We start from the raw sequence: 10275 nt of genomic DNA, 5'->3' as shown, positions 1-10275 counted from the left end.
TCCGTTAATGAAGCTAATAAGGCCAAGTTTATATCTCAATAAAAACTATACTCTGTTTCTTGATCATATCGATCAAAAAGTTATCCTTGATTGAGTCGTCAAAGATAAGAACACCAATGTTCGTCCTCCTTGTTTCCTCCATCCATAACGAGGCAATTCGACCTTCGACATCTTTAAATTGAACTCCATGGCAACTGCATGCAAAACTCAATTCAATCACTTTGTGAGATCAATATTTGAAGAGGAGAAGCAATGGCGCTTAACCAAGTATTGTTCTTCCTGTTGTTCGCCTTAGCCACATCCCACGTCGCCACTGCCAGCGACCCCGACATCACCTCCGACTTCATCCTGCCCCCAAACGTCACTGCCGTCGACAGCAGCTTCTTCACCTACACCGGCCTGCGCTCCACGGTCAACTCCGCGCCTGGAGCAAGCTTCAGCGTTTCCAAGGCCGCGGCGGCTGAGTTCCCGGCCCTGCTCGGGCAGAGCGTGTCCGTGGCCGTGCTCAAGTACCCGGCCGGCTCCGTCAACCCGCCCCACACCCACCCGCGCTCCGCCGAGCTGCTCTTCCTGGTGCAGGGCTACCTTGAGGTGGGCTTCGTCGACACCAGCAACAAGCTGTACACCCAGTCGCTGCAGCCCGGCGACGTGTTCGTGTTCCCCAAGGGGCTAATCCACTACCAGTACTGCAACTCGGGGAGCGCCGCCGTCGCCGTCTCCGCTTTCGGGAGCGCCAACGCCGGCACCGTTTCGGTTCCTAAGAGCGTGTTCGCCACCGGAGTCGACGACGGGGTGCTCGCGAAGTCGTTCAAGACCGACGTCGCCACCATCCAGAAACTCAAGGCTGGCCTCGCAAACTAGCCTTCGATTCCAGCTTTAAATTATACGTTTCAGGCTCCCATTTATTCTTTAAGATTTATGGTAGATGTCATTTCTGAAATTTAACTTCGTTTGGTACGGGAATATTTCAGGATAGTTGTTCGACAAATTATATTCAATAAAGATTTTATTTTTTTATTTGTGGTCACCTTTTTGCAGAAAATTTTACATAAATCTATTGGCAAGCATCTCAAGTTGAATGTTTTGCAAACTTAATTTCAATGCTCTCTCTTCAGGAGCTAGAAGCTAATCGATAAGTGAATAAAATAATCGCATCATTAACATTTGATACAAAAGGGTGCTTATCTTCCCTTTTTTTTTTTCTCAAAGAGAAGCTTTATAGCTTTCAATTTAAAATTTTCATCTAAAAGTGAATAATCACTGTAATACAATAGAAATATCGGCAATTTACCAAAATACGTACTTAGATTTTTAAATCTACTTTAGTATTTATCAAATGATGCATCTTTTTACAGTGATCTTCCTATTCTACCCTTCTGATAAATTTAATTAATTTCCTTTTTTCTTTTCTTTATCATTCTCTCTCTTCTTTTTCCTATTATGCATGAACGTATTTTCTCTTTTCTTCTTCTTTTTTATCTTCTCTTTGTTTTTCTTTTTTTCCCAATTTTTTTCTCAAATATGTTATAAGAGATCAAACCCATGTTGGGCCTGATATCTCTCCATATCAGGCCCAATGTGGGTCTGATACAGAGAGATATTAGGCCTAACAACCGGGAAAAAAAATGAAAAAAAAAGAAAGAGATTTAGATTTTTCAACACTCTGGTCCACTACTAGAAATGTCGAAAATAATAATGGAGAATATATTTAGACTCCTTGTAATTTTAGAAATCTACAGGATCTGAAATGGTTGCAATCTGAGGTCTCCAAGTCCAATTCAAATCTTCTGTCCCGAAACTCTTCTGTACCTCTGTCTCACGCAGAAAACGACAACATAGAACAGTGTTGCTCGTGAGAAACACGTGACGTCGAAGACCAAAAAGTTTCTGCGAGAAACACCTCTTCGTCAAAATCGTCGCGACGTAGCCCTCTTCGCGAACCTCACGATGACTTCCACCGGTGGAAGACGAGCACCCTCTTCATCCCCACCAGCTCTTTGCTCGCCGGCGCCACCACCGGCCTTGGCTTTCCGGTAGCCTTCCAGTAGTCGGAGCCAGCCGCTCGGTTGCTACGGTGGTACGTGAATCTCTCTACCAAATTGAAAAAGAACCTGTCTCCTTCGTTCTCACCTAATTAAATGTACAAACGATGTCAAATTTATTGTACTAGATTAAACTAATTGTTCTTAACAAGGTACTTAGCAAATCCCAAGGATCGAACTCGGAGAGGTTGATCTCAGGAATAACTGCGACAGGCAATGGGCAGGAAAAGGTCTTCCTTTTAAGGTACTGCACCACCAGTTCTTCATCAGTTGGGTGGAACCTGAATCCAGGTGGAAGTCTCACTACTCCATTTCTGATGAAGCTTGGCATTTCAATCTCCATCTCCTCCTCTTCCTCTGTTTCAAACTTCACAGAATCTCCTCTGCGTTGCCATTAATGGAGGAGAATAGAGCTGTGTTGGCCTGCATGAGTGGGAAAGGAACGTTCTTTTTAGCAAAAGAAAGGTAGAAGCCGAGAGGGCGGCTGCGCCGCGGCGATTTTGATGAAGAGGTTTTTCTCACCGAAATTTTTTGGTCTTCGGCGTCACGTGTTTCTCACGAGAATCTTGTTGTTTTCTACGTGGAACAGAGGGACAGAAGAGTTTCGGGACAGAAGATTTGAACTGCTCTAAGTTGATCGGTGGGTTTTGACCAAAACTCACTGATGGACCTAGAGGGCTCAGATTGCACTCATTTCAGTTCCTGTGAATTTCTAAAATTGCAAGGAGTCCAAATATGCTCTCCATTATTATTTTTGCCATTTTTAATGGTGGACCAGAGATTTTGAAAAATCTAAATCTTTCTTTTTTTCTTTTTTTTTTTCTTGTTATTAAGCATGATATCTCCCATATCATGCCCACGTTGGACCTGATATGGGGAGATATCAGGCCCACATTGGGCCTGATATCTCTTCATATCAGGCCTAATAACAAGAAAAAAGAAAAAAAAAATAGTAGATTTAGGTTTTTCAAAATTTCTGGTATGCCAAAAATAATAATAGAGAGCATATTTGGACTCCTTGTAATTTTAGAAATTCACATAATCTGAAATGGGTGCAATCGGTCAAAACCCACTAATCGACTTAGAGACCTCAGATTGCAATCATTTCAGATCCTGTAGATTTCTAAAATTGCAAAAAGTCTAAATATGTTATCCATTGTTATTTTCGACATTTCTAGTAGTAGACCAGAGGTGTTGAAAAATCTAAATCTCTTTTCTTCTTTTTTCTTTTTTATTTTTTTCCCTGTTCTTAAGCCTGATATCTCTTCATATCATGCCCACATTGGGCTTGATATGGAGAGATATCAAGCCCAACATGGGTTTGATCTCTTATAACATATTTGAGAAAAAAATTGAAAAAAAAAACAAAAAAAAGATAAAAAAAAAAATAATAAGGAAAGAGAAAAGAGAGAAATGACAAAAGAAAGAAAAAGGAAATCAATTAAATTTGTCCAGAGAGTGGAATAAGAATACCAATGTAAAAAGATACGTCATTTGATAAATATTAAAGTAATATGCTTATTTTGATAAATTCAAAAACCTAAATACCGTAGAAATATAATCAACCAAGCCGAATGATGAGGGGAGGAATCCACGTGGAAGATGCTTGTCCACCCAATAATGAGTTGCCTCTAGGTTAGCTTGGCAAACCCTGGCCAGCTTAGCATGGGCCTGGGAAGGGTTGGCCGAGCTTTAGAATACGGATCAAATACTCCCAAGACCCGAACCTGATGCACCCTACATTATCGGATACCCTACATTATCGGATAAAGAGGGAGGAAAACAGATCAGGGAATGCGGGCCGTGCTTCGAGAAGTGCGAGGAGGCTCTCTCTCTCCTCATCCCGTGAAAAAAGCTGACCTATAGAAAAGCGACTTGGCAGTAGACCTGACCACGGTTCGGAACCGACGGTTCGACGGTTCGGAACCGCCGGTTCGACGGTTCCAGGCAGGTCGACCCTTAACCTTAACCGCCCAAGACGGTTACGGTTCACGGTTCAGAACCGCCGGTTCACGGTTCGGTTCACGGTTCGTCACGGTTCAAGATTAATATGTTAATAAAAATTAAAAATTAAAAATTAAACATTAAACATTAAAAATTAGAAATTAAAATTTATTAAAAAAAGGACTTGCACTTATTTAAGTTGCCTACGTATCCCTTTAGGGGAATCAAAGCCCACGTAGTTCTTTTACATTTTTATCCTTTTACATTTTCATTCACTTCCATTTCCTGTTCCTGTCGTATTTGTTCCTTCAGTATCAAAATCTTCAACTTCGTCATCTGAAAGTTGCATTCCTTGGATTCTTTTCTCCGCTCTGGTCCAATCGTCCAGTAATGCTTGGGCTTCCAATGAGTCAGGAGACAAAGTTGATCGTCGTTCATCTAATATGTTGCCGCTGGCACTGAGCGTCTGCTCCACAGCAACAGTTGACACTGGACATGCGATCACGGAGAGAACGGGAAAGCTTTGAGCCTTTTGTGACCACCACTTTAAGATATCGAAGTTTTCGCTATCTGCTTCATTAAAATCAAAAGAAGTCGTAAAATAATTCTCAAGTTCCTGTGTGGAACTTGAGGATCCCGTGGGCGTTTTGTCAGTTCTTTTAATAAGAGTTGTGCTTTTGTAAGTTTTAAATTACTACTAGTAGTTTGTTGAATTTCAGAAATATTAATTTGTGTTCCATATTTTGCATAATATTGATTATAAATATCATATAAATAAATTCTAACATTATATATAATATTAGCTGGATCAGGGGAAGAAGAATCTTTAATTGGAATTAAAGCATCATAATATAAAGTTAACATTTCTTGTAAAACTTCTAATTTAAATCTAGGATCTAAAGCAAATGCAATTAAATAAATTTCAGGAATTAAATAAAAATATTTTTCCATTTAGTTTTCATAGCTAAGATGCAAGGAGATAAAGATTCATTATTAATATGTTCATTTAAAACTAATACTATATTAGAAAAATTTTCTAAAACTAATTGAGCAGTGGGATAATAAACACCGGAAAGTTGTTCGGTTGCATCATTAAATACTTTTAAAATTTCACAAATACTACTACAAATATTCCATTGTTGTGAAAATAAATATATATTAGCATTAGTGTTTTGTGCAAAAAAAAATGAACATAATAATTCTTTATATTTAAATGAATTTTGTAATAATTGGTATGTTGAATTCTAACGTGTTGTTACATCACATGGAAATTTTTTAGATCTCATTCAATTAATTTTACAAAACTTATCCCATTATTTTATTATAGATGGATGGGACCATAAATAAGAAACTACAATTCTAATCGGTTTAATATAACTTTCTAAAACTTTTAAACCATATTGAACACATAAATTTAAAACATGGCATACACAACGAATATAAAAAATTAACTGTCAATAATAGGTTTACAAACAAATTTTAAATCATCTATACAAGCGGTTGGAACTGACATTATCTAATGATATTCAAAATATTTTATAAGTTAAGTCATATTCTTCTAAAATTAAACAAAATAATTGTGTGATGTTATAAACATTATGTAATTCATCAAAAACTTTATAAGATAACAATCTTTTTTTTTGGAGGTTCCAAGAGTTATCGATCCAATGGCAAGTCACAATCATATACGAATGTGTTTGCAAATGATCACTCAAATATTGGAACATAAAGAAACTTTATTATCTAATTTACTAAATTCATCAATTAAATTCTTTTTCCTTGTTTTACTAATTTTTTAATTATACGAGTAAGTGTAGTCCTAGGAACACGTTTAGCACATGGATTAAGAGATTCTTTACAAAAATCTTCAAATGTGCATTTAGATCCAAAACTAAAAGAAAGATGTTCTACGAAAACAAATTTAGCTAATGATTCTCTTAATTTATTATCCGAATAAAAATAAACCGGAATCGGTACTACCGCTAGTTGAAGAAAATCTTGATAATTGTGTTTGAGAACGGTCGAGTCCATATTCCGTCGGGTGCTTCGTTTCTACATGTCGTTTCAACGACCCATAGCCGCCGCCGGCTTGGAATTTGTAGGAAGCATTGCAGTGCTTACATTTTGCACGCATTTCTCCCGACCTTCTCAAAATGTTTAGTAAAAATAGAAGATTTTAGAGGAGGAAGTTCCCGAACCTTAGAAGTAATTGCATCGGTACTTCCTTGTGTGTCGGGTGTCGGATTCGGAAGATGCTCGATCTCATCATCGGTGGATTGAATGTTGGGGTCCTCCTCCCGCGGATTCATTATTTGCTTTCCCTTCCGAGCTCGAGATGATGCACCTCCGCGGCCTCCTTCCATTGTAATTGAAAACGAAAGCGTGTAGAGATTAGAGAATACGAAAATGAGATTAAGAGTAGAGAAGATGTGTGTGAAAAATGATGAAATAAGCTCTCTATTTATAGAGTTTTGATAGTAACGGACACTAAATCATAGCCATTGATCAAAAAACGGTCAAATGATCCTAACCGTTGAAAAAAAATACCTAAAAACCCTCCCAATGACTACGAACTACGGTTATCTACATAGCAGAGGTTAAGCGGGTTGCCAAAAAAAAAAAAATTTGAACACGGGATGTTTCATAACAACATTCAACTAATTCTAGAACAAGCCCAGAGGGCAGAGTTAGTTCGACCCGGCGAACCGGGTCAACGGGCAACCGGCCCGTTGACCCGGTTATGGGCCCGGGCCGGGTCCGGGCCAGACCCGGCCCGGGGTCGGGTCTACTTGGCAGGAGCCGATCCAACAACCTTACGAACCTAAAAAGATTACAATGACAACCCAACAGCAGATCTCACTCGGATCACTGAATTTCCAGCAACAACCAATTAGTAGCACTTTAATATACTATTTTACCACATTTATTAGAATTTTTTTCTCAAAATAAAACTCACACTTAAATAATACTAAACTTATGTAGTCATCATATTTTATGTTTTAGACAAATAACTCTTTAAAATTGAACAATCAATTAATAATTTAAATTGAATAAAGCAATTTTTTTTTATAAAATTCAAAGAAATCAAACCAATAAAAAAAATCAAATTATAAATCAAAATAATCAAAATTTCAAACCAAAAATTTTAAACTCTAGTAACGGATTAAAAATGTTACACTTCAATTCAAACATAAGTCAATGGCAATTAGAACATACCAATCAATTGCTATGAAACTCATCCTCTTCTTGATACCAATCCATTGCTATAAAACTCATCCTCTTCATGATAAGGTTTGTTTTCAATTACTTAAACAACATCAAGATATTATTAGTACATTATAATTGAAATAAGGAATGTCAATCTTTAATAATTTTATTATCTAATTGATCTATCAAATGGTTCAAAATATAACATAATAAAAGAATCAGATCCTATAATCCCAATTAACAATTTGTTGTGTTCTTTAGGGACTATTGATCCTAAAATGATAAATTTATATTCATTTTATCATTTAATAACTTATAATATTTTATTAAAGAAATATTTGCTACTCCAATTTTCAACAGCCTTTTCAAGCTTAAACTTAAAAACTGTACAATAGATTAAAATTTGCTTATCTTAATAAATAAATATTCAGCTCACTCATCAAACATTGGTTTCACAAGTCTTCCATCTCCAGTGTGAACTATATAATTCTTATAAGAAAATTGATTGAAAGAGAATAGATACAGTGCAAGGAGCGATTGCCTCCAATTTGTATGAAAAAGCTATGGAATAAAGGCTCTAAAACATCAAACCTAGAAGATACTTGTATTCTCCACAAGGCAGGCTAACGGTTGATAGCAAGGACAGCAATATCACCAACAGAAACGTTGAGCATAAAGGATAGAACTGAATTTGAACAAAACGTAGAGAAAGCTGGGAGGGCAGAGATAATGAATAGAGGAATAACTTATTGACTACTGTGAAAGGACATATTTCCGAAGGACTGGAGTTGCAAATGGTTCTACTGGTTCATCAATCATTGAACCTGGTAAAATACTCAGAATAAAAATTGAAAATAAAATATTCATCATTTGATGATAAAATGCAAACAAGCATTGATGCATTAATGGATGGAAATTGAAAGTCAATATGAGAACTTCATATTTAACTACAATTCAACAGAAACTAAAAATTAGCAAGTGTTGATGGAAAAAATAAGAGGTAAATAGTCCCACCAGAAGATCGAGAAATCATCATTGAGCCTCAAGCTTACTTGATCTTCTTCTTAGGCCTCAGCTGCAAAAGAGTTTTAACACAAAGCATAAGTTCCATAATAGATAAACACACGGATCTGCCTTAGGCATAGAGCTTTAAAAAATAACATCCAGGTATTCAAATAGAAAGACAAAATGATATTGATTACCTGATTGCTATGGCCACACTTCTTTTTACGGCAATTAACAGCCCTTGGGTGCAAACGAGCATAACACCTAATATGGAATCAAAAGTTTAGTTGGAAAAAGTTGAATCCAGTACCATCTAACAAGAAATTGTGTTGCATGATCCCAAATATCACAACCAATGCCACAGATCGAATAAACAAGACACCAATAGAATAATGAACTCAACATGGTTGGCTAATTAGCTAGCAGGCAGGTCAGGTATTATTATGCCTCAAAAAGTTTAGCTCATTAAACAAACTTTCATTCACACATCTAATTGATTCATCACCCCTGACCATGTAGCCTACACAAACAAGGGAAGCTTTACTAACAAAGTTGAGAAAATGACAGACAGCCAAAATAAAATTCCCCCAAAAAAAACTCAAATTTTCAGTATGCTCTGTAACAAAATCGATATGCAAATGCTACAGAACAACAGCAACCAGATAATGTACAATGCACGTATCTATATGAAACAGAAACTTGAATCATACTAGCTAATGGTTTGAGCTGAAATAAAATAATCACGAATGAAAAGATGTGCCCTTCAACATATTTCAACCAGGTACCATATTTAACGTCTAAAAAGCTACATGTTCCTCCTATGAAAACCCGCTACCAATGGATAAAATACAGCTGGTGGAGTATAGGAGATTCAATTTATGGACTTATGGCAACCTCTACAACACAAAAGAGTATGGAGGACTCTAAGCCATAGTTCCATTTACGGTAAACGTTACTTATGCCACCAAAAAACAAAAGAATATCACATGTAATTCTTCGTATGCAATATGCAATATGCAATATGCAAGCAAAAGCAATCCAAACGATAGTTTCTTTGACAAAAGATAAAAGGAAACGGCATTGCATGCATACTTTCTGCAGATCATCTTTTCCTGGTTGTACTTCCGGGCAAGAGCCATAAGAGAAGGCTCAATGATTCCACCCCTAAGCCTCAGCACCAGATGAAGGGTCGACTCTAATAAAATCATTAAATAATCAGAGGAGATCCCAATAGCGGACACAGAAAAGTCCAAATAGAATCAAAATCAAACCTTTTTGAATGTTATAATCCGCTAGAGTTCGTCCATCCTCGAGCTGCTTCCCGGCAAAGATGAGCCTCTGCTGGTCAGGCGGAATACCTAAAAACGCACAAAAATGAGTAAATATAAAACGAAAAAGGAAAAAAGAAACACGAGAAAAAGAAACGAAGAAGATTTATAAGAACAATAAAAAAAAGGTTTATCGGGAAAAGATCACCTTCCTTGTCTTGGATCTTGGCCTTGACGTTGTCGATTGTGTCGCTGCTCTCGACCTCAAGGGTGATGGTCTTCCCCGTGAGCGTCTTCACAAAGATTTGCATCGTCGCCGATCCCTTTTCTTCCTTTTCTCCCTTTCCTCTAAACCGAAGAATGATTGCTAACCTAAGCCGGCTTATATAGTATATCAGTGGGTCTATCTAGGTTTATAATTTTTCAAGAATTCACTAAACTGCCCCTAATTTCGGATCTATATAACATAAGATCCGTAATCCGACCTCAGTCGGATGCAGACCCTGGATTCGTGCAATAAACTAAATCCGCTAAAGTTGCAATTTTTATCCCGATCCAGCGAGTTCAGTTTCTTATCATAATCCCAGAGTTCTCACGGGAATCGGAGATTTGTCGATGGCAAGCTTTGCCGATGGGGGACGCGAGCACGGATTTACTCGCCTCCATCGGATGCTCAATCTTGAGCATCAGCCGCGGCCAGGTCCACGGCATCGACGTACGGACACCACCACGACTCCCACGCTACCGGCGCCTCCTACGACCTCGAGCTCGAGGTATTCCAGAAGCACGCGGCTAACATCTTCCACGAC

The 10275-nt window shown here is 37.7% G+C and overlaps 3 protein-coding genes and 1 non-coding gene across 4 annotated transcripts; 1 reads left to right on the top strand and 3 right to left on the bottom strand.

Moving 5' to 3' along the window:
- Positions 1-237: 237 nt before the first annotated feature.
- On the top strand, positions 238-1367 carry LOC122027602 (germin-like protein 9-3). Its single transcript, XM_042586595.1, has one exon. It carries the CDS (start codon positions 253-255, stop codon positions 859-861), a length of 609 nt encoding a protein of 202 aa, XP_042442529.1. The 5' UTR covers positions 238-252; the 3' UTR covers positions 862-1367.
- A 575-nt stretch (positions 1368-1942) lies between these two features.
- On the bottom strand, positions 1943-2385 carry LOC122026617 (NAC domain-containing protein 83-like). The gene is made up of 2 exons (XM_042585351.1): positions 2199-2385; positions 1943-2130 (listed from the first exon to the last, which is right to left on the bottom strand). Exons 1-2 carry the CDS (start codon positions 2383-2385, stop codon positions 1943-1945), a joined length of 375 nt encoding a protein of 124 aa, XP_042441285.1.
- A 5656-nt stretch (positions 2386-8041) lies between these two features.
- LOC122028246 (ubiquitin-60S ribosomal protein L40) lies at positions 8042-9850 on the bottom strand. Its single transcript, XM_042587271.1, has 5 exons — positions 9675-9850; positions 9470-9556; positions 9291-9393; positions 8396-8462; positions 8042-8268 (listed from the first exon to the last, which is right to left on the bottom strand). The coding sequence occupies exons 1-5, from the start codon at positions 9775-9777 to the stop codon at positions 8242-8244; spliced, it is 387 nt and encodes a 128-aa protein (XP_042443205.1). The 5' UTR covers positions 9778-9850; the 3' UTR covers positions 8042-8241.
- On the bottom strand, positions 8620-8714 carry LOC122028427. Its single transcript, XR_006124808.1, has one exon. It is a non-coding gene; the product is annotated as a small nucleolar RNA Z266 (small nucleolar RNA).
- Positions 9851-10275: the final 425 nt, after the last annotated feature.

Source organism: Zingiber officinale, chromosome 10A, assembly GCF_018446385.1.
Source record: "Zingiber officinale cultivar Zhangliang chromosome 10A, Zo_v1.1, whole genome shotgun sequence".
In the NCBI taxonomy this organism is placed as follows: Eukaryota; Viridiplantae; Streptophyta; class Magnoliopsida; order Zingiberales; family Zingiberaceae; genus Zingiber; species Zingiber officinale.
Note: the sequence above shows the minus strand (reverse complement) of the source record. Positions and strands in the feature narration are given on the sequence as shown.

Coding starts and splice junctions, on each gene's coding strand:
- LOC122027602 (XM_042586595.1), top strand. CDS start 253: ATGGCGCTTAACCAAGTATTGTTCTTCCTGTTGTTCGCCTTAGCCACA.
- LOC122026617 (XM_042585351.1), bottom strand. CDS start 2,385: ATGGAGATTGAAATGCCAAGCTTCATCAGAAATGGAGTAGTGAGACTT. Junction 2,131..2,198: donor CGATCCTTGGGATTTGCTAA/GTACCTTGTTAA, acceptor ACATTTAATTAG/GTGAGAACGAAGGAGACAGG.
- LOC122028246 (XM_042587271.1), bottom strand. CDS start 9,777: ATGCAAATCTTTGTGAAGACGCTCACGGGGAAGACCATCACCCTTGAG. Junction 9,394..9,469: donor GGATTATAACATTCAAAAAG/GTTTGATTTTGA, acceptor TGATTTTATTAG/AGTCGACCCTTCATCTGGTG. Junction 8,269..8,395: donor AGTGTGGCCATAGCAATCAG/GTAATCAATATC, acceptor ACTCTTTTGCAG/CTGAGGCCTAAGAAGAAGAT.